Consider the following 19,541-nt stretch of genomic DNA (forward strand, 5'->3'; position numbering starts at 1 on the left):
ATCTATATGTGTGCATATAATATAATATACATACACATATATACACAATATTAAATTTATTTATTCTCTAGATATCCAGGGTAGAAAAATATTTTGTTAGAGAACACGTATCGATGACTGACTATGTAATAATTTTCGACGGATGAATCAGATCCTACATTACAAACGAAAAGACTATAATATGGTTGCGTTAATACACATCGACTTTTTATGTAACTCACATATCATCTCTCATTGATAGCTATCATTACAAACAACTTTAATTGATAATTAACATTCAACAGCAGTATATACAAAAACATATTACTTAATACTACTATAGTCATATTATCGTATTCGCGTATACGTGAAGATGTGCAACATAATATGTTAATTGAATTGTAATTGTTTGAGAATGAAATATAAATATATATATGTTTGCATATTTACTTATATTTATATTTCATTCTCAAACAATTACAATTCAATTAACATACTTCAACTTATACGTAATTACGTTGAGATATTTAGTTCTCAAAAGACACTAAAATAATAAAACAGCGTCGATTGTCGTCACCAAAGTATTTACCAAATATTCAGCACTTTTCCATGGTAAAATGTGCTAATATATTATTTTCACGTTTTGACGACAAGATCGGAAATAAGTGTACTAAGCCAAATAAAAAATAACGATTACCAAATTCGCGGCATACAATGATTTGATCTAAGTATATGTATGTCCTTCCCGTTGACTTAAGCGTTATAGATCGTTCACATTATTATATCACAGTAATCTAAAAGTAAATAAGTCTAGCGTCTTCTGGATTTTGTTCTACTGGACAATATGGACATTTCAATCTGGAAAATAAAATTCAATTTTTATTTATATTCTATTAAAGCCTCTTGCCTTTTATTATGTTTTTCCTAAGTGGTTTCAACTTTTAATTTAACATTCGCCTTATTATTAAAATACATACTTGTTTGCGTTAGTAAGTTTATTTAACGCATCTCTTGAAATAACGTGTCCACAGACTAATTTCATTGGCGGATTATTCTCTGTACTTTGTTGTCTCAGAATTGGACACGCGAAAACAGAATGATAACGACCGTCTTTGCCGAGGTCTATTTCAATCTGCGGAGGAAAGTATCGGTTAAATAATGCAATATTTGTTTTCCATTTATTTATCCAGTTACTTACAGGTAATTCATCTTTTCCATTCCAAACGGTATTTACTTGCCTTTGTTGCATAACTTGCTTAATATTCAAAAGCGTTGGTAACGCAGTACAACCAGCATTAATGCTAGAACATAACGTTGCCAGATTTTCCTATCATTTATGCATTTATCTTTACGCGTTTTACGATATCAGAAACTATGAAAAAACATACCATACAGAAAGAGGACTATCTACGCTTAAACCAAATAATGTGCAAGCCTCTCTCGTGAATACATCGTGAATATCTAGCCATAAAGTAGGATCCAACAAATGACTGTAAGGAGAGGACTGTATTCCATTTGGTAAATACAATAATGTGCCCATTAATGCCTGCACCTCTTTTCCATGTCGACCGACGTATTGCGTAAGATTTTGACGAGCATAATTTATTGCTTCAGTTTGTTTGCTAGGTCCTTGTTGAATCAGTCTTATAAAATGTAACCTATGAAGCTTAAACTCAAGAGACGAATTCTACAAATAATGTTTAATGTCAGATATATTTGCACCAAAATAGTGTTATCTGAGCAGTAGCAATGGATGATGTTGTGCGTACTTGTGCTAGAAGTGCTTCTCTATGTCTTTTAGCCCATTCAAGCGCAGGTTCCAAATTTCTTTGCTTTAAGCAATCCAATATATAATTTAATTCTGTGAATGGCTCCTTTGTACCTTCTTCTGTTTTAATTCCAGCTTCCTGTAACAACAGATCCATTGTGTATATAGTTAAAAATTTATATGGTGTACACATGTGTATATATGATATTTATATAGACTTACCGCTGCTAATTCTGCTGCAATATCCAACATGCCATGACGGTAAAAATGCTGACAAATAACTTGATTTAAAAGATGTGATTTTTCTGGACCTGAGAAAACATCTTCTCTGCTTGTACTTGCAAAGTCTGCAGTGAAATTTCTATCGATTGCTTTTCCTACTTTTGAAACAGAACCATGTAACTCTCTGTGTTCTGTGGTTAAACGATGTACAGTTTCACAAACTTTTTTCATTGCCTCTTTTAATATTTGCACTTGTCCTGGGGTTAATTCATGATTGTCTGGTGCTGGTGAACAAAAAATCCAATCCTTTTAAGTGGGATATCATATACGTTTAATGATAAATACGAGATTAGAGTGCAATACTTCGTAAATTCAAACTATGTAGAAATATTATCCAAAAATGTAAGCGAACCGTTACGATAAAAGAGGTTAGAACTAGATAGAACAATATAAGAGGAAAATGGATAATATAAATATCTTTCAGGTTACATTTTTTGAGATCTACATATTCACATAGGAAAATTAAAATCTTCTTGTCCTATTTTCACTTTCTACTACCACAATTTTTAGAAAATGTTATTTTTTTGTTCATAGATTGTCAACGAACGATGACATTGTAAGTAGCGAGAGAGCTTTCACTTTACCTTGAGTAAATTCTCTTTTTAAAGATTCGATATGATTTATTAGATCCTGCAGTACTGTCTCTGCATGTTCGTTTACCACTCCAAATTTTAATAAAATCTTGTCAACTTCACGTTCAACGACATTACACGCCTCCATTATTGTTTTTCTTAGTGATATCACGTCACTGCTTGTCACTTTTGCTTTAATACGACTCACATGTATGCAGATGTATATCTCGCTTACACACATACGAGCATGTACAAGTAATATAGTTACATACCTTTCGTATTCACAAACGTGACATTGTTACGTGCGCGCGCGCGGTTTTTATCTATAGACACATGCAAATTTATTTTTATGTAGGATATCGATTCTCTTATTTATTAGTACAAAATTTGATGAGACAAGGGTCGTGTTAAAAAAATAAAATGAAACAATCACAAATAATGAACAGGTAATATGTAACGAATTTCATTCGAACATGAATTATTTTATTATTGTTGTTGCGCTGTTATTATTATTATTATCTCTGTTACATAATATACATCGTCCTTTTCACAGTATGAGATTATACTAAAACAATGTTTTACACTAAATGAAAATATACAATTGTCATAAAATATATATATATATATATATTAATTTAATTTATCAGAATGTTTCCTTTAATACTTGATTTACATTTTTAAAACTTCCGATATACACAAAAGCCTAATTTGTTTCACTTTCATTGTAGTAATTATACAATTCACTAATTATACAAACTTTTAGAAACAGTTTGATATACCCATAATAAATGCATTTTCCTCCTATGATTATTCTACTATTGATTAAATTGAACGTGGCTCTGTAACAAATTTGGTGCAAGAAAAAATTATGGTTATTAGTCCTGTGTAATTTATAGCAAGTACATGTATAATAATATTATTGTAATAGGAAAACATGTTTACCCATTCTCGTGCCATCATAAGAATCGTATTTTTAGGTAATTTTGGTCCGATTAAAGGATTCATTTGAGCCATATAGCAACATAACCAGCTATAAGAACAAATAATAATTTGCATGGTATTTAATAAAAAAATTCAGTTAAATGCTTCATTTGACATTTGTTAACTTACAATAACCAACATGTAAATGCTGTCAACATAAGCATAACCTGAAGGATCCTGCAAGGAAAGAAGACTTAGGTTATTATTAAACAATCTAGTACTTCACTTTTGTTTTTAACAGAAACAATTTTTAAACATCTACAATTTTTATAATAATACAACATATAATAAAACACGTACCCACGATTAGCACCTCTTGGAACAAAGATTGGTAAAACAATTCCTACTACAGCCCATAATGCCGTAAAAAGTAACAGTGGTATTATTGACGCTCCCATTTTCTTTGTAATAAATAAATTTTCTATGTCTTTTAAAAATGGGCTGAACCCACCGAGCAACCAATTTACTGATGTAAATGGGAGTCACGTGAATATCTCGATTTGCTTTCAACAAATACACACACTAGTTTCACAAACGAGAATAGCGAGATACGATATATCGCATATACTTATTCGATACGATACACGTAGTACGCGATTGATTGACAATCGAAAAGTTGATTAATATAATCGAAGTTAAAGTGGAGGGGAGGCTAATTCAAAAACATTCCTTTATTAATGAAAATTTTACAAATCTTAAAATTCATGAAAAAATTGAAATAGAACATAGATATAAGTAAAATCTCTATTCTTTATCTCCCCCCTTTCTCATTCTTTTTTATTTCCTCGCTCTGAAGGTATTGTTGTTGTGTTTAATAGAAACCACTTTAAGGTATTATATTTTAACAGCGAACGTTTATATTTTCTAATCGATGTACTGAAACTCCAAATTCAATGAAGATCAATGTTCTCCTTCACCAACATAAATCATAACGGCAACATTTAATCTCCAAATAGTCGTTCTTGTGTTATTTCTGTACTTTTATTCGGATGTTGAGTATCATCGTAACTTTTCGATATATCCACAATTGATGGCCCGTCGCCTCCGCCGATCGTAGAACATTGATCCATTTTACCAGTTGTAATCTCAGATTGCGTTTCGATGCATTCAACCAACGATTCTGTTAAACGTCTAACAGACTTTTTATCTGATTTTTCAGCGATCGTATCATGTTGCGTTTTTTCTACGTGATGAAATTTCGACGAGGTTGTGCACAGATTTGTACAGGAAAATACAAATCTTTCTAATATACCTGAAAGTTTTATTATGTCAACAATTAGTGGTCAATTAAAATTATAACACGCAATAATTCAAAACTGAAATATTTTTGTGCTCACTAACATTACCTGTTAGATTCATAGTTTCCTCAGACAAACAGATATCATCATGAAAACTAACACTGTCCCTGCTAAACAGATGCTGTCTGATACTAGTCAAACTACGTGGTTTTAACCTAATGTCGGTCAAGGATTGATCAACAGAGTCATTTTTGCGTGGTGTTTTATACATGACCGAACGTTCGGTGCGCATCTCGCGCCCTTTCTTGATATAAGGAATCAAACATGATAAATTCAATTGTGTTTTAGAAATACTATTCGCAGTTTGTATAGATAAGGGTGTTTTGCAACTGCTCACTAGAAAAATGTACCGAATAAAGAGTAACGAAGCATATAGAAGAATTAATGATACACAATATACTATTCTTACCTGTATAAGGAGTTCTTATATAGGCTAAAGGTTTTTGATGATGATGATCATTAGATAATCCATAAATTGTAGATGCCAATTTGTTACTCACGTCTAAAAAAGGAAAGATTCGTATATCGAAATATTATGTGCAATTAATTGGTAATTAAAAATAGAATAACCTACCGTGAATAGTATCGCCTTGCCCCTTACTGCTTTTTCCATAACTTGTATTCATCAATGTTGTATTATTCATAATAGCAACTAAAGCGGGATGTAATCGTTTTACTACGTTTAAAATTAATTCGCATCTTTTTATTACTCGCAATTGCTGTGGTTCCGTAGCGTTATCCACTAACAGACTTTTCGAGGCAGCATCAGCTTCGAATATTGCTTTAAAATAAAAAAAAAAAATCGATTACGGGTTTACATATAACAAAATATAAATTAACGATTTCATAATAAATACTTGCCAGCTTTTAATTCTCTAATCATCATTATTGTTTGCCTTTCAATAATGTCGCTTCCAATATCGTTTATGGTGATACTTATTTGGCGGGAGAGCGACAAGGATCGAAGTACAATACTTTGTACTTGCGCTTGAGTAACAGGCTTCCTATTGTCGAGACAATTTGTCATTACGGAAATACGATCCTGAAGATCGTCTAATATTACCTAAAAATAATGATAATGGCGTGGAAATTTTGTATAGATGTATCTTTGATGTGCATAGAATAGACATTGTCATAAAATACCTGACAGTAAGCACCCGAATCTATAATTAGATTAATCGCATCGTGCAACTTATTGACTTCCAATTGCCACTGTCCAGTTAACAGTTTTACATTTTCTCGCATTTCTTTACTCTCTGGATGCAAATAAAAAGTAGTAATGGCAGAAATCAACTCTGTTTCCAAAGATTCGAGACTTGCCAAACAGTTTCGTATTTGATTAATCCCTAGATAATACAGCATAAAGAATGGTGAATAACTAACAAGACACAGATGCGAATTTTGTATTAATTAATAGAGTTTGACTTACGATTTTTATCTTTGCAAGAGGCAATAGCAAACAATCCAATTTGCATGGATTTGTCTATAATTTGATCGAAATCCTCTATAGCATTGGATAAATCGTTCTTAGATCGTTTTTTAGCGCTTAATGAATTGCCACAGATTGTAACAAGCTTTCTCAGAGCGTGAAAGGGATCACTGAAAACTTCCATAACAAGATTCAATACCGACACATTAATTTTACGTTCTAATCGATAAAGCGCGTCGCTTAAACTGTTCATGAACAAATTATTCAATGCAGTATCAGATGATTCGGACGTTAATTGGAACTTCAAATTTTCATATTCAGATATAATCGACTGACACGTTCCGGTTATCGCTTTAAAATTGCAAGGTTTGCAGACCTGTGCAATTGCCATCGCACACGAGAATACATCTTCTATTCGAAGCCATAAGTCTTTGCATTCCAATATTTGATCTTTTTGTGATTTATTTGGAATCTCTGACAAGATATCCAATACCAAATCCATCCTAAATATAAAATAAAATAAATGAAAGAGATATAAAGCGCTGTTTCCTTAAAAACAATTGAAATTATTTAGTTAGATTACCTATAAACAAAATGATTTTTTTGTTCAAATGCTTCATCCTCAGGTAATGAATCTGATGTATCCAATATTTCTATTATCATCTTCAAGCAAAAGCAGAGTCTTTCACAGACATATTTCTTGCAATTCTATGCGAATAAAAGCATAAGTATCCTATTAGAGTAAGCTTGTGTGTGCTTTTAAAATGTAGAGATCATAAAACATTTTATTACATAGATTGGTGCATTTAGCCGGTGTTGTTCTTGTACTAATTGTACTAACAGTTTAAATGCTGCACACAACTGACACAAATATAGTTTGATCTTATCAGCTAACAACTGACACACTAAGCTTTTTTTATATATTTGTAATGGTCCAAGCAATTCCAGAATGGAAGTGCCTAATTCCTGATAATGTAATTTAATATAATATAATTAGGATAATTGCAGAAAACAGTACAGAATGTCTTGTGTCCGTATCTTTTATACCTTGATGTTTTGAAAATGTTCAATTTCATTGGCTTGACCCATTTCCTTGATGTAGTCTAGGCATTCTGTCAATCTTTGTTTCAGTGGCAAACATTCTAATTTTTCTAGACCTTCAAGAGTTAATTTAAATTTATCTAACACAGTGGACAAAATTTGAACTGCCATTTCTTTGTCTATGTTTTCAATCTAAAAGGAATTTTTTTATAATGGTTGACAATAAACTAACATGTATAATGTTCTTTGACATACAGACTCATCCATATATTTTAGCGAACAAAATTCTTCTACAATACTAATAATCTTTGATTCCATTTCTTCATAATCACTAATTTCTCCTTTTACCAAGGTATCAAATTTTTCTCCCAAACATTCCAAGTGTTCGAAGAGAGACGAGCTTTCTGATATAGAACCATTTGGAGTAACAGGGTTGGCATTTATTAGTTCTTTCAATTTATTTACCTAAGATATGGAACACATTAAAACTTTGTTACTCTTTACAAAATTGAATAATATAGGGATGTTAGAAAACTGATATATTTTTCTTACTTGTTCCTCCATGGGTATTAATATCCCTTTTATTTGCTTTGTCTTTATAGGCATTTTTAAACTTTTTATTTTTTAAACTATCAACGATGATCGGCCTAATCTCGTAACTCTTGGTTGTTTGTAAACAACATGAAAATAGTAATTAATTGATTTTTAATTTACCAGCACAACAAAACAAAAACATAATCCGTTGATGTTGTGAATTGTTACGGTCTTACCACATTTCATACTGAAAAATGGTATATAACCAATCGCTTAACATTTTCTTTGAAATTTTTTTACGTACAGTGAGTGTTTAAATGGAATAATTTATCTTTAAATACGTGTGTTTTCATAGAAATTCCAGTGGACCAAGTTTTCTGGAATTAAACAAACAGTTTATCTTTGTTCATTTGTCTATTTTAAGTTGTCTATACTGACTCCTGGTGTATATGCAAGCATGCATTTGCACGTGTGTGAATTTGAACAAACATGTTGGAACACGGTAAGGCACAGTTCGATAATATCGACGGCGGAACAAGTCGTTTACCAGTTACTGAGTTACTCAGTATGACACAACGTTTAACTGACAATTGGATATGAAAAAAGTGTAATTTATTAACAAAATAACTATGTAAGTAACATAAATATGTTATGAATTTTGTGTTAGCTTAGACTTTTAAACAAGTACCAATATAGTCTTCGAGAAAAAAGCGCTGTACGTTCACAACAAATCAAGTTTCAAATCAAAATATTCTTTCGGAGTGGATTAATCTTTCTGGTATAGGCACTTTTGTAATCCTTTAGACAAATTTTAATTATCGTGCATATTTGTAATTTCGTGATATTTTGGAATTATTACAAATCTCGATAAATCCAAGTGATAATTTAATAATTTTATTTAGTAAGCTTTCAAATATCAGAAAGGGTTATGTAATTTCATTCTCGCTTGATCGGATAATTAATGAAAGTTAATTCGTTTTCGTGTTAAGTTGATAAAATTATATTAATGCATGTGTATAAAATATTTATCTTCTTTCGTTTTTAAATACAAATTTTATGCTCTTTTTACAAATTTTATGCTCTTCATATGTAATATAGTATATACAACACATGCATGTGTCCTTAATAATGGCTTAATACTATTGCATAAACCTCGAATTTCTTATTCATCTACAAGAAATATTATTTCTATTACTGTGATATTATATTTTTTTCGCGTTATGTTAATGTTGTGATATTAATTTGTGGAACTACAAAAGTTTATTTCTAAACAAATTGATTTTTTGTATACTTTTGTATATTTCTTTTCTCCTCTTTGAAAGGGAGAGAATTCCCTATATACATATATACTTTCATATGTGTATTCATATATGTATTCATTTGGTTCAATTTCGGATTAAAAGAAACAAGTTAAAATTAAAAATTGTTGACATATGAGTAAGTTTGCAATTTGCAATGAAATTGTTTGAATGTTATAATTCTGTTTAGACAGTACAAATTATACTGGTAAACAAAATGAAGTATTATGAAAGTAATACAATTTTCCAATTTAATTGGGATCAAGTAGCACGTGGATTTTGGCAAAGATATCCAAATCCTAATAGGTAGGTATCAAACTCCAAATGCATTTGTGAAATACGTAAAACTACATTATTATTTATTGATAAATATTTAGAAGAAATAGTACAATTCAAATTATTTTTTCAGCACCCATGTACTTACGGAAGATACTGTATCAAGGAAGGTTGAAGATGGCATATTACATACCAGACGACTTCTGACAAAAACTAGCAGAGTACCAAAATGGGGAGAGAGATTTATTAGTAAAAATGTTGTAAAAATTGTCGAAGAGGTCACAGTGGACCCCAAAACGAAAACTTTAACAACATATACAAGAAATTTAGGTTACACTAAAGTCATGGTAATTTGGTATAGCAAGTTTGTGGGAGCTGTTGTATTGCGATTACTTGGAAATTAACTTTTATTACGCTTTTCTTGTTTCACAGGTTGTTGTGGAGAAAGTTGTTTATAAGGTGTGCGAAGAAAATCCTAATTGGACAGTTGCGAAAAGATCAGCTTGGATCGACAGCCAAGTATTTGGATTTGGTAGAGCTATTCAAGCATTTGGATTGGATAGATTTAAAAAGCATTGTACTCTGATGTATAACGGGTTTAATTATGTCCTAGCACATATGTTTCCACAAACAGCACAGTATATGAATCCGACACTTTCCCAAATGGGTTTTGCTCATCTAGTAAGAACAACGTACATAATCCAAGCCTGGAAAGGAAAAAATTTATATTTACATGTTTCTTTCTTTTTATTTCAGGTCGATGAAGGAGCTGGGGCAAGGACTAGTCTCGCGGAAGATTTTCAACATTCGTTACAGGGTAGAGCGGAAAAAGTAAAGGACGCTGCTAAAAAGGCAAAAGATTTGGCAAAGAAAAAAGCTGGAACGATTTATGCTGCGTACCAATCTGAACAGTCGTAAATAAAGCGATATTATTGATGTGAACAACGATTTAAAGTATTTGGGGAACAGAAACGGTGAAAATTAAAACAGTTTCGAAATGGAACCGAAAGATAATTCTTGCAAATCGACCGAGCGAATAGTATGAAATCGTTGGTAATTGTTTAGCATTGTCAATATTCATGTTTATAGTTGTTTAAATAGGATTCGTCCGTCGATGAAGCAAGGGAGGTGAAAAGAAGTTTTTGTTTGAACCACTTTACTGCAGTGACTCTGTATAATATTTCCACGTTGTCATTCCTATTAACTGCCAACACATATTTAATTTTTAAGATTCATTTAAAATATTTTTGTGATAGACGGAACAACATTTTTAAAGATCGCAATTATTGACTATGCTAAATTGCGCGAACGTGGCAATATCGCTATGCGTGTATATTTCCGAAAAAATTTCTAAATTCCTAATTTCTAATTCCTTTAAATACACATGCTTTACTTTGATAACGTGTAAACATTATTAAACACGATAACAAGAGAAAAATGTGGGAGGAAAAGTGTAGATTGTTTTGTAAAATATTAAAGTAGTATAAAGAAAATTAGAGAAATTAAATTAGAAAATTAGAGAAAAGAAAATCTCTTTAAACGAGATGGATGGTTTCTAAAAGAACCATGAGTAATAGCGAGTGCATATTGATCCTAAGTATTAAGCATTTTTTACCGGTACGATCCAAACTTCGTCGGTATCTATATAATATATATCGGTGTTGATGGTTTTCGTACGTAATTGTAAAATTGCAATTGCACTTAGAACATATTTGTGGCAATTCTGTATTCTGTGCACGCTTTTGCGTACACACCGTAAAATTGAGATATTCGGATGTATACATATTATATAAATGTATAATAGAAGAATTTGTATAAATTCTAGTTAGAGATTATATCATGTTTACGTTGAAAGAAATCCTAATCTGATATTTAGACGTCATTGTAACTTATGCAAATATGTAAACAGATAAATTGTATATTGTTAAAATGTGTGAATAAATTATCTTATTGAAAACTAAGAAACACAATTTTATACCTTCTTATTTTTGTAATTAATGATTATTAAACGTGATTCGAGATTTTGTCTTGATTTAATTGATTCATACCGAAAGAGTATCTTTAATACGAAATACTCGTCACTAGCCTTGAATAAATCTCACGGAAAGTGAGACTTCCGAACTAGGCAATTCATTATGTATTTATAATGTATAACTTGTATAATATATACGAGACACGCAACGAAGACGTATTATTTCTGCAATATCTTTGTTCTGCATAATAAGATAACAAAGAAGGGGATAAGAGAGAAGCATAAATTAGCAATTCTAGAAATGGTCTTTTATTACTTCCTGTGTTGTTATTTTCGAAGGCGTTAAAAAAAGAAGAAGAAACCGAACAGTGCACAGAATAGTGACCGAACAGGAAAACCCAGTATTTGCATGTATTAAGTAGTTCGCGCGAGGACTTTTAAGATTAATCGACAATTCTCTCTGGTTGGCTCGTTCGACTCGGCTATAAAAGTACGCGGACGACTTCTTTCCGTTCAGTAAACTCTCGATCTTGGTGTGTCAACCGAACGTGTATCAAGAATATAAAGATCGGAAAAGAAAGGAGAAGAATCTGTAAAGTGCGTTTATCCGTGTATTCGCGTAAATTTACGATAGAGAAAAGGAGGTGCACGATCAACCAAAATGTGGCAATTTTGTCTAGTGTTAGGTGAGTATGTCTCGCGAAATAAGTGGATCGTAGAGATTTGTATAAAGGATCGATTTACGTTCTAACGATGGAAATGCATGTTGTGTGTAGCTATCGCCTCGGGCAGAAGCGTGATCGCATTTCCACAGGTAAGGATAATCGAAATCGCTTAATCGTCGAAACGTTTTATACGTTTTATCAATTGGATCCTGAATTAATTAATCGTTGCTGTCGTACAAAGAACGATGGTCTGGCTGGTGGCAAAGTCGAGATTCAAACGATACCCAGTACGTTCTCGGTGGACGGATTCGTTTTCGACGGACCTGCAGACGGTAGAAACGTCGCAACCGCGGCAACTACCACTAGTTCTGCAACACCTTCGACGACCACGGAGGATGCCTCCTTCGACTCTCGATACAACCGGTGTATAGCTACGTGTCTGGTGAGTCGTGAAAGTCCTTGAAATTTTCGATCTTTTTCTTCCTTTCTTCTAACTTATCGCGCAGGTTTGTTAAAAACGTGTCGAAGGTCATGGCTATTTATTCGTTATACCGGTCATACTGGTTTATAACTTGGTCTATAACTTGCCGAACTTGCAAATGACGCATCCACTCGTGACGCTGTGTAAAGGCGAGATTTCCTATAAGCATCGAGTCAGATACTCACGTTTCGATCGGAAGAATCCAGAGCCACGCTGTTCTTCTTAGTTGAAACGTTTTGTATAGTATTTTTTCATTTTTCGAAATATATCCAGATGTTTACAGTTCTCGTATCTTTTATCTTTCGTTGACGTTGATTGCGGAACTGACGTCGCGGGGTTGCTCAGCGTGACTGAAATCTTTGTTTCCTTAACACGTGCTGACGATCGTGACGTGGTATTTTCCGCTTTTAAGAGCTACCAGACCATGACATCGACGTAGTGTCATCCGCAGTCAATGTGTTATAAATTGTATCGTACACAAGTAGGATATAAATATTTGAAATTGAACGAAGAAGAATAGCACTTGAATTAAGGAGAACGTCGTACGTCTGGGCACACGCGACTAACGCTTATAGAAAATCCTGTCCTCTATTCTCATGGGTTCGGAAGCTGAAAAGTAAAACGCGATTCGTAGCAATAAATGAGAAGGAGCGATAAAATTTTCAGACGACGAGCGAATACAATCCGGTATGCGGCTCGGACGGTGTTGAGTACTCCAATCCAGGACAATTAAGCTGCGCATCGGCATGTGGAAAAGGTAAGGAATGATCGATGTTAGTCCATACGTCACGGAATATTTATGACTAAATTGCGGAAGTTTAGACAACTACGATATGCAGGTGAATACGAAAAATATGTTCAAGATGTAAGCGAATTACATGCAGGACAGATAAGTTAAATACGGAATGTGACAGCAAAATAGAAAATAATTTTTCAGATGCTTTAATTCGACGAAAGATATTGATACTCCTATCGAAGTTTCGCTTTACTTTGCTTATCGCTTCGCGAAAGTATGCACTTTGCATAAACTTCCGCAATCTACTTGTTACGTTTGAAACGAGAATTTCATTTTCCTCGTAATACACGCGGTTAACGAGCGTTACGGTCATTTTGTAATTACAAAATGGCATTAATACCGACGCGTTATAACGCGTATTACAAGGAAAACTGTATTATACTATGTAGCGGCGATCTTATTCGTTAAGATTATGTTCAAGATCGATAAGTATCGTATAATCTACGAACGCGTTTAAGTCTCCATCTCGTTCCCTGTCTATCTAAAACTTATCAATGAAACGCGTTTGTTCTTTGTCGCAGATGTTACGCTAACACACTACGGAAAATGCAGGACTACGAAGATAAGAGGATAGATGACTTAATGACTGCGTACTACCGATCAACAATATCGATACGCGAATGCTACTCACATAAAACTAGTTTACCGCATAGTTACGTAATTGTCTATTCATCGTTGTTCCTTCTTTAATACAAGTTTTGGTTGAAAACAATCCGCGGCCTTGCCGCGCGTCTCACGCGAGGATCTCCTACCATCTCCTTTCCTGCCATCCGTTCAGTCATCGTAAAAAGAAACCGATTGAAAACGTGTCAATGACAAAGAGAGGGGGGAAGAAATGTAGCTATGCGGGCAACGCAATCAGATTGAGTCAGTCGCGAGACAAGGAGGAAAGATTGTGATCAGCCCATCTGACTCTCCGCGCTACGTCCAAGTTCCCTCCGTGAATGCCGTAGAGATGCCTGGCTAAGATATTGGCTCTGTCTTCTTCCGCTCGTATGGCCGTTCTTCTGTATTGTGCCACGGTCAATAGACAGCCAACGATAAGCGTTATTTGGACGATCAACAAGAAGATCAGTAGACTCAAAGCGAGACTAGCGTCGACGCAGAGCAGTCCGTCCACAGAATCTAAGGGCAAGATAGAACAGAAGTAATAAGCGAGGAAAGTCGGTCGCGAAATAAAAAGAAAAGTTTCCAGTTGGTTTGGAGATTACAAAAGTTTGCGAAACTCACTTCCTCCGGCGATTAGCACGGTATCAGGGGACGAGTTCTCCCTCGAAGATAAACGATCGGCCGAAGACGCGACGGAATTTTGAACGATTATGGAGAGTTCCAGCGATAACTCGTCCGGAGTTTCGTCCTTGGACGTTGGCGTTGTTTCGGCGTGGTAGGTTGCCTGCGTACTCCAAGACTCGCTAGCTCGTTTCTTTTTTCCGTAAGAAGGTTTATCGCCGTTGCAGTTGGTCTGTAACGCGTATCACACGGTGAATCGACCATCGTGGGACGATCGCGAACGTATTCTTGGCGGGAAGGACGTACGCAACGACGTTAAATTAATATTAAATCGAATAGGCTTGCAAGAACGCGAAAACCTTCTGAAACTTTCGAAACCGTAGTTTGCGAATTTGTAAGAACAGTTTCAGAAGCATAACACGTAGATTTAGAACTAATGCTACTTTTACATAATCTTAAGTAACAGTTAAGATCTTAAGTAACAGTTTATTGAGTAAGCTTGCAACTAGAAATTTGAAACGTCAATTTGTAAGAATTTTAGTAATTCAATTTTTTTTAAATCAAGCTATTTTCACTGTAAAGCGCTTTCGAACTAATAAAGATGCAGACATACGATCTTAGTTGCGATTAAATCGATTGATGTTCTCTTGTCCCTTAATGTATTCATTTACACGTTCGCCATATTCCTACCGTCGAGGGAAAAGGGTCGTAGCGATAAATGCGACTGTGCATTTCACTAACCGGTATGCACTTGTCCAAGCAGAATCGGACGAGTACGTTGAAACGGACTCGTTGACTATTGGGGAACTTGAAGGCTGTAAAAGTTGCGATTAATGAACGACCATCGACTGGATCCTTGGAGAGAGCGGGAAAGGTGGTTGGATCGGTGGGACATCCGAGTTCGTCCAGTAGCAGATACGAGGCATCGCCGGAAGCGCTGCTCGCTACTAAGTGTCCGGCGGTAATGTCATAAGGACCTACGAGCCATAAATTGTAGGAAATTACATGTACAGAATAATCGTTGCCATTGGAACAGGTTGTATCTGTTTTCTGGTTAGGGTTAGAGCGACTGTTAAATGAAAAAGACGTAAGATCTGCTCTAAGATTCTACAAGTACAGTTCTTTCGTATGTTTTCAACGACGTATGGAAAAGATTTACATAAACTTTTAGGAGGAGCGTATCTATATCTTTTAAACGTACATCGATCACTTGGAATATTTTGCGTCGAAAAACGATAAAGAGAATTGCCACTGATTAGTTTAAAAGCTATTTTAAGTTTAATTATATTTGGAGCGTGTAGAAAGATAAGGAAACGAAGATTACTGTAAAAGCATTCCATTACCATCTGGTGGACTCAATTGAATCTTCAGAGTGAGCTTCTGACCTAAATGCGTGACCATAGCGACTGCCGAGTTCTCGTCTAATATCCTCATGGTGACTATCGGCGCTTGCGAGGACGCGTTGACGATCGTTGAAGAGATCGGCGGCACTCCTGCGCTAAATGATATAGGAAATGGAAAATGGAAAATGGCGTATCGCGGGTATAAAAGACGAAGACATGGATACTCACTTTGGATCGAGAAAGCTGAAACTAGATTGAACGGTGACGTTTTTTGGTTGCGGAGGTGCTCGATCGTTTAACGAGCATCCAACCCTGACTGCTTGATCGCCGAGTCGTTGAACGATCGGATTGAATTGTACGACGATCGTTGCCCAAACCAACGGTCGCGTTCTACGAATGACAATATCGTTTTTTCTTTCGTTTTTGTTACAATGCTTTTGGTTCTTTGGCGGACGATCCGGTTACGAGTTACCTTTTTGCGCTAATGTTTTGTCACGTCTTCAGGGTAGACGTTAAAAGGCAAACTGTAAAGTTCGCGACGCGATAGTTTCCCGAGAAATCAGAAACACGAGAAACAGAAAGGAAGCTTGAAATTTGTAAAAGATGCTCCAACTATTTACTCCTTCAAGATTTCCTCCAATTAATCTTTCGATGTTCGAACCACGTAAACTCTAATCGCTCGCTGACTTAACGATTGTGCTATATTGCTTTCGTCTATGATATCTTACCGATTTTGATCGTCGACGGAAAAGGCAGGGTGCAATCCGCAACGAAGGGTACCCTCGCGAATCTGGTCAACGGGTGGAATAGGTAACGTCAATATTGTTCGATTACTGCCTGTACCCTGAGCGCCGCAGGTATCCGCGTATCCGTTCGAGTAGAGCCGGCCAAAGAAGGGGTCGCTCGTTTTCAACTCGACCGTCATCGTCGAATCGTTGCACCGCACCTTCACTGACCACGAGAAACATCGAGCGTGAAATCTATCGTGCCGCATGATTCGTTTTTAAATCTAAAGACAAGATCACTTACGATCTAAACAAGGTTCTCGCTCTCTGTAGACCACGTTCGTCGCGTCGATCAACGAGCTAACTCCTAGACTGGTGGTGTCTTCCGAGTGCAGTAGGCAAAGTGGTTGACCCGACGAATTGGCAAACGTGTATCCTCGACAGATAAAACCATCCACGCTCGAGTCGCATCTTTTCTCGCACTGCGTCGATTCGATCGTCGAACGAAATTACAAGGAAACAACAGGAACACATACGAGACATACAAAGCGGAATTAGAGGATTAACGCTATCGGCGACTCTGTTGCATGAGCTAAATGAACAGGAGCGAAGAGAAGTCTTATAGGTTTGATAGATCGACCTGTCGTTCCTATGGTTAGAGACGTTTATTTCGAAGATTTCAATGTGACAAGATATGCATGAAAATAAATTGATAAGTCGGTTATGACTACGATTCAATATTTATGCATGCTATAAAATCGTTGTTTTCAATAGCGTATAAAGTACCAAAAATTTACCTGCTTCTCGTCAAGGTCCATCAAAGCGACGTCAGAGTACGGTAACGAGACATTTTGGAATTCCGCGTACGAGCAATACTCGTCTCTGGCTGTAACACAGAGTTTCTTCGTTATCGACCATTGTGTCCGATTCGGTTACGACCGGTCGACTGATCGGTTTTCCAAGTTTCTGCAAGTTACTAGAAAGTTGCTACTCACACAGATTTCGACATTGATCTCTGAGATACTCGTCTCTGTACATGGACGCCCTGTACGCTCTTGGTCTGGTTCCTCGTTCGTACAACGAGAGAGAGCATCGTCCGAACGCTGTTTTGTCGATCGAAAGGGGTTTCGAAGTCCGAAATTGAGCGGACTCGCAGCTTCTTCCTGCAAGGAAATCTCCAACGAGTCAACTCGATCGATCTCGATCCGATCTAGCGCGCTTACCTGTCTCTATGCATTTCTCGTAACATTGGTTCCTCGTGATCGGATCGGATAGATGGAATGCGCTGGAATCGATGAACACCGCTCCTGGACTTCTCTCCACCTGCCAAAGTTTTCGTCTCGCGCAGCTTACCGGCACTGACGACGAACAAGAATAATTTAATAGTTTAAAAAATGATACAAACAGTTCGGTTTCAACTTACCTTTCACGCAAACTCGGTGGTAAAAGATGGAATTCGGTTCGGGTACCAGTTCGTCGTCCTCTATTCGCACGCTGTAGCAGACGCTTCTACCAAAGTCTATGACGAACGCGGTGCAGTTTACGCGTTTGCATCTGAAGTTCGAAGGAAGACGTTGGTCAAAGAAACGTATTTCGTTTACCTTTTCCGACATTTTCACTGGTTGTTACTGCTACTTGATTTTTACAGGAAGATAGGATCATTCGAATCAACGGACGTTTGTTTGACGGACTGAGCGATTTATCTTGCGATCGGACAAAATATTGCCAAAGTAGTTGGCAACGTATGATACACAGAATAGGAACATGTAAAATGTAGTATTTAAAAATAAACATTTACTAGAGTAAAATAAAACCGACGATTTTATTTTATTATATCATATTCGACGTTCTATGAGAAGCGAATATACACCGTAAGCTGTATATATTTTTTATTATCTACCACGATATATCAATTCGTATTACATATAGCAAAAAACCTAAGAGATTCGTAAGAAATTATTCTCTAAACAGTTCATCTTGAATTTCTCCTCGTTTTACTGCACAGCGAAAGGGGTAAGATTCGCGCCTACCTTTCGAAGCAACTTTTCGTTATTCCGTTTGAGTTGACCGCGCTAAAGAGAACCGTTTGCGCGTCGATGGTTTCCGGTTTAACGCCAGCGATTTTCTCCCAACTGTTGTGCGAACAGCGGCCCTCTGCAACCAGAGGCAGACCAGTCGACTCGGTGAAACGGTCTGCATACGAAATTTTAGATTATTTTTACCTGTTCTCGTGATAAAGCCGAGTATCACGATCCCCGCGAGAAGACGAGCGATCGCCGTCATGTTTATCGCTCGTCTATCGATCGCATGGCGCAAGCAGCGCAGGCGCGCGATCGGTCCGCGAGCTTCGATATCGTGCCAAGGATTTTCGCGAACGTTGCCTCGCACGCGGTCGTGTACACGACGATGTATCAGCTTCGCTTACGTAACCACCCTGAGTCGAGTCGGATAAAAAATAATTGGGACGAAAGTTCAAACGTTTGCCCGGGAAAATCCGATCGCTTACGAGTCGTAGTAAGTCATGGTTCTTGTTAAGTCTCGTTCAAATTCGTCAAGTTGCTTGAATCTAAGTTGCTCGAGTGCAAGTAATCCGATTTCAAGCGGATATTTAACCCTTTGCTCTCGGTTTGCTAACCGGTAGAGTTGCATTTATTTTATTCGAACAACGAATTCCACTTATCGCAACGAAATTTTAGTCGAAGCTCGTTCGAGCGAATGATTTGCCGGCTGATTCATTCGCGTATCGGAACGTTGCTGAGCTGCTGCTACTACGTCACCAAAAATAATAAATAACGAGGAAAATTTGCGAGCACCTATTACGCCAACTTCAATTATTACATATAAATTGTTTGTTTCTCGACGAGGTCAGAT

The 19,541-nt window shown here is 36.0% G+C and overlaps 6 protein-coding genes across 9 annotated transcripts; 2 read left to right on the top strand and 4 right to left on the bottom strand.

Annotated features, from left to right (window-relative positions):
• Positions 1–41: 41 nt before the first annotated feature.
• On the bottom strand, positions 42–2,810 carry LOC100741295 (E3 ubiquitin-protein ligase RMND5A). The gene is made up of 7 exons (XM_003486859.4): positions 2,614–2,810; positions 1,970–2,253; positions 1,749–1,886; positions 1,368–1,666; positions 1,178–1,280; positions 957–1,111; positions 42–837 (listed from the first exon to the last, which is right to left on the bottom strand). The coding sequence occupies exons 1-7, from the start codon at positions 2,747–2,749 to the stop codon at positions 774–776; spliced, it is 1,179 nt and encodes a 392-aa protein (XP_003486907.1). The 5' UTR covers positions 2,750–2,810; the 3' UTR covers positions 42–773.
• A 256-nt stretch (positions 2,811–3,066) lies between these two features.
• LOC100741417 (V-type proton ATPase subunit e) lies at positions 3,067–4,148 on the bottom strand. The gene is made up of 4 exons (XM_003486860.4): positions 3,883–4,148; positions 3,712–3,759; positions 3,544–3,631; positions 3,067–3,440 (listed from the first exon to the last, which is right to left on the bottom strand). The coding sequence occupies exons 1-4, from the start codon at positions 3,978–3,980 to the stop codon at positions 3,417–3,419; spliced, it is 258 nt and encodes an 85-aa protein (XP_003486908.1). The 5' UTR covers positions 3,981–4,148; the 3' UTR covers positions 3,067–3,416.
• An 87-nt stretch (positions 4,149–4,235) lies between these two features.
• On the bottom strand, positions 4,236–8,300 carry LOC100741536. Its single transcript, XM_003486861.4, has 12 exons — positions 7,903–8,300; positions 7,606–7,815; positions 7,357–7,542; positions 7,102–7,275; positions 6,893–7,017; positions 6,310–6,812; positions 6,024–6,226; positions 5,742–5,943; positions 5,455–5,661; positions 5,290–5,382; positions 4,929–5,216; positions 4,236–4,834 (listed from the first exon to the last, which is right to left on the bottom strand). The coding sequence occupies exons 1-12, from the start codon at positions 7,954–7,956 to the stop codon at positions 4,524–4,526; spliced, it is 2,556 nt and encodes an 851-aa protein (XP_003486909.1). The 5' UTR covers positions 7,957–8,300; the 3' UTR covers positions 4,236–4,523.
• Positions 8,301–8,360: 60 nt separating this feature from the next.
• LOC100741658 (PRELI domain-containing protein 1, mitochondrial) lies at positions 8,361–10,882 on the top strand. 4 transcript variants are annotated; one of them, XM_003486862.4, is made up of 5 exons: positions 8,361–8,515; positions 9,373–9,488; positions 9,592–9,805; positions 9,891–10,139; positions 10,215–10,583. In XM_003486862.4, exons 2-5 carry the CDS (start codon positions 9,400–9,402, stop codon positions 10,374–10,376), a joined length of 714 nt encoding a protein of 237 aa, XP_003486910.1. In that variant the 5' UTR covers positions 8,361–8,515; positions 9,373–9,399; the 3' UTR covers positions 10,377–10,583. The 4 variants fall into 4 exon arrangements, with proteins under 4 accessions (XP_003486910.1, XP_024221199.1, XP_033174951.1 ...); XM_024365431.2 differs by having other exon boundaries at positions 9,891–10,882; XM_033319060.1 differs by having other exon boundaries at positions 8,385–8,515; positions 9,377–9,488; positions 9,891–10,882.
• Positions 10,883–11,706: 824 nt separating this feature from the next.
• LOC100741778 lies at positions 11,707–14,081 on the top strand. Its single transcript, XM_003486863.4, has 5 exons — positions 11,707–12,116; positions 12,207–12,244; positions 12,337–12,537; positions 13,243–13,333; positions 13,894–14,081. Exons 1-5 carry the CDS (start codon positions 12,092–12,094, stop codon positions 13,944–13,946), a joined length of 408 nt encoding a protein of 135 aa, XP_003486911.1. The 5' UTR covers positions 11,707–12,091; the 3' UTR covers positions 13,947–14,081.
• LOC100740855 lies at positions 11,723–19,301 on the bottom strand. The gene is made up of 13 exons (XM_003486938.4): positions 18,893–19,301; positions 18,701–18,824; positions 18,094–18,224; positions 17,894–18,028; positions 17,666–17,833; positions 17,468–17,556; positions 16,975–17,152; positions 16,674–16,896; positions 16,174–16,335; positions 15,946–16,100; positions 15,344–15,579; positions 14,603–14,834; positions 11,723–14,497 (listed from the first exon to the last, which is right to left on the bottom strand). The coding sequence occupies exons 1-13, from the start codon at positions 18,951–18,953 to the stop codon at positions 14,241–14,243; spliced, it is 2,151 nt and encodes a 716-aa protein (XP_003486986.1). The 5' UTR covers positions 18,954–19,301; the 3' UTR covers positions 11,723–14,240.
• Between the last annotated feature and the right edge of the window lie 240 nt (positions 19,302–19,541).

The sequence above is a fragment of the Bombus impatiens genome, unplaced genomic scaffold (genome assembly GCF_000188095.3).
Source record: "Bombus impatiens unplaced genomic scaffold, BIMP_2.2 scf_0135, whole genome shotgun sequence".
Classification (NCBI taxonomy): domain Eukaryota; kingdom Metazoa; phylum Arthropoda; class Insecta; order Hymenoptera; family Apidae; genus Bombus; species Bombus impatiens.

Excerpts from the sequence above, each read along its gene's own strand:
- LOC100741417 (XM_003486860.4), bottom strand. The coding sequence starts at position 3,980 with ATGGGAGCGTCAATAATACCACTGTTACTTTTTACGGCATTATGGGCT. Across the intron at positions 3,760-3,882 it reads CCAAGAGGTGCTAATCGTGG|GATCCTTCAGGTTATGCTTA; the intron begins GTACGTGTTTTA and ends CTTTCCTTGCAG. Across the intron at positions 3,441-3,543 it reads TTATGATGGCACGAGAATGG|AGCCACGTTCAATTTAATCA; the intron begins GTAAACATGTTT and ends AATTTGTTACAG.
- LOC100741778 (XM_003486863.4), top strand. The coding sequence starts at position 12,092 with ATGTGGCAATTTTGTCTAGTGTTAG. Across the intron at positions 12,117-12,206 it reads GCAATTTTGTCTAGTGTTAG|CTATCGCCTCGGGCAGAAGC; the intron begins GTGAGTATGTCT and ends TGTTGTGTGTAG. Across the intron at positions 13,334-13,893 it reads CGCATCGGCATGTGGAAAAG|ATGTTACGCTAACACACTAC; the intron begins GTAAGGAATGAT and ends TCTTTGTCGCAG.
- LOC100741295 (XM_003486859.4), bottom strand. The coding sequence starts at position 2,749 with ATGGAGGCGTGTAATGTCGTTGAACGTGAAGTTGACAAGATTTTATTA. Across the intron at positions 1,887-1,969 it reads TTGCAGCAGAATTAGCAGCG|GAAGCTGGAATTAAAACAGA; the intron begins GTAAGTCTATAT and ends CTGTTGTTACAG. Across the intron at positions 1,112-1,177 it reads ATGGAAAAGATGAATTACCT|ATTGAAATAGACCTCGGCAA; the intron begins GTAAGTAACTGG and ends TTTCCTCCGCAG.
- LOC100741658 (XM_024365431.2), top strand. The coding sequence starts at position 9,400 with ATGAAGTATTATGAAAGTAATACAATTTTCCAATTTAATTGGGATCAA. Across the intron at positions 9,489-9,591 it reads AGATATCCAAATCCTAATAG|CACCCATGTACTTACGGAAG; the intron begins GTAGGTATCAAA and ends TTATTTTTTCAG. Across the intron at positions 9,806-9,890 it reads TAGGTTACACTAAAGTCATG|GTTGTTGTGGAGAAAGTTGT; the intron begins GTAATTTGGTAT and ends CTTGTTTCACAG.
- LOC100741536 (XM_003486861.4), bottom strand. The coding sequence starts at position 7,956 with ATGCCTATAAAGACAAAGCAAATAAAAGGGATATTAATACCCATGGAG. Across the intron at positions 5,662-5,741 it reads GATTAGAGAATTAAAAGCTG|CAATATTCGAAGCTGATGCT; the intron begins GCAAGTATTTAT and ends TTTATTTTAAAG. Across the intron at positions 5,217-5,289 it reads TATAAGAACTCCTTATACAG|TGAGCAGTTGCAAAACACCC; the intron begins GTAAGAATAGTA and ends ACATTTTTCTAG.
- LOC100740855 (XM_003486938.4), bottom strand. The coding sequence starts at position 18,953 with ATGACGGCGATCGCTCGTCTTCTCGCGGGGATCGTGATACTCGGCTTT. Across the intron at positions 16,101-16,173 it reads TTCAGCTTTCTCGATCCAAA|CGCAGGAGTGCCGCCGATCT; the intron begins GTGAGTATCCAT and ends TATATCATTTAG. Across the intron at positions 14,498-14,602 it reads CGTGCTAATCGCCGGAGGAA|ATTCTGTGGACGGACTGCTC; the intron begins GTGAGTTTCGCA and ends TCTTGCCCTTAG.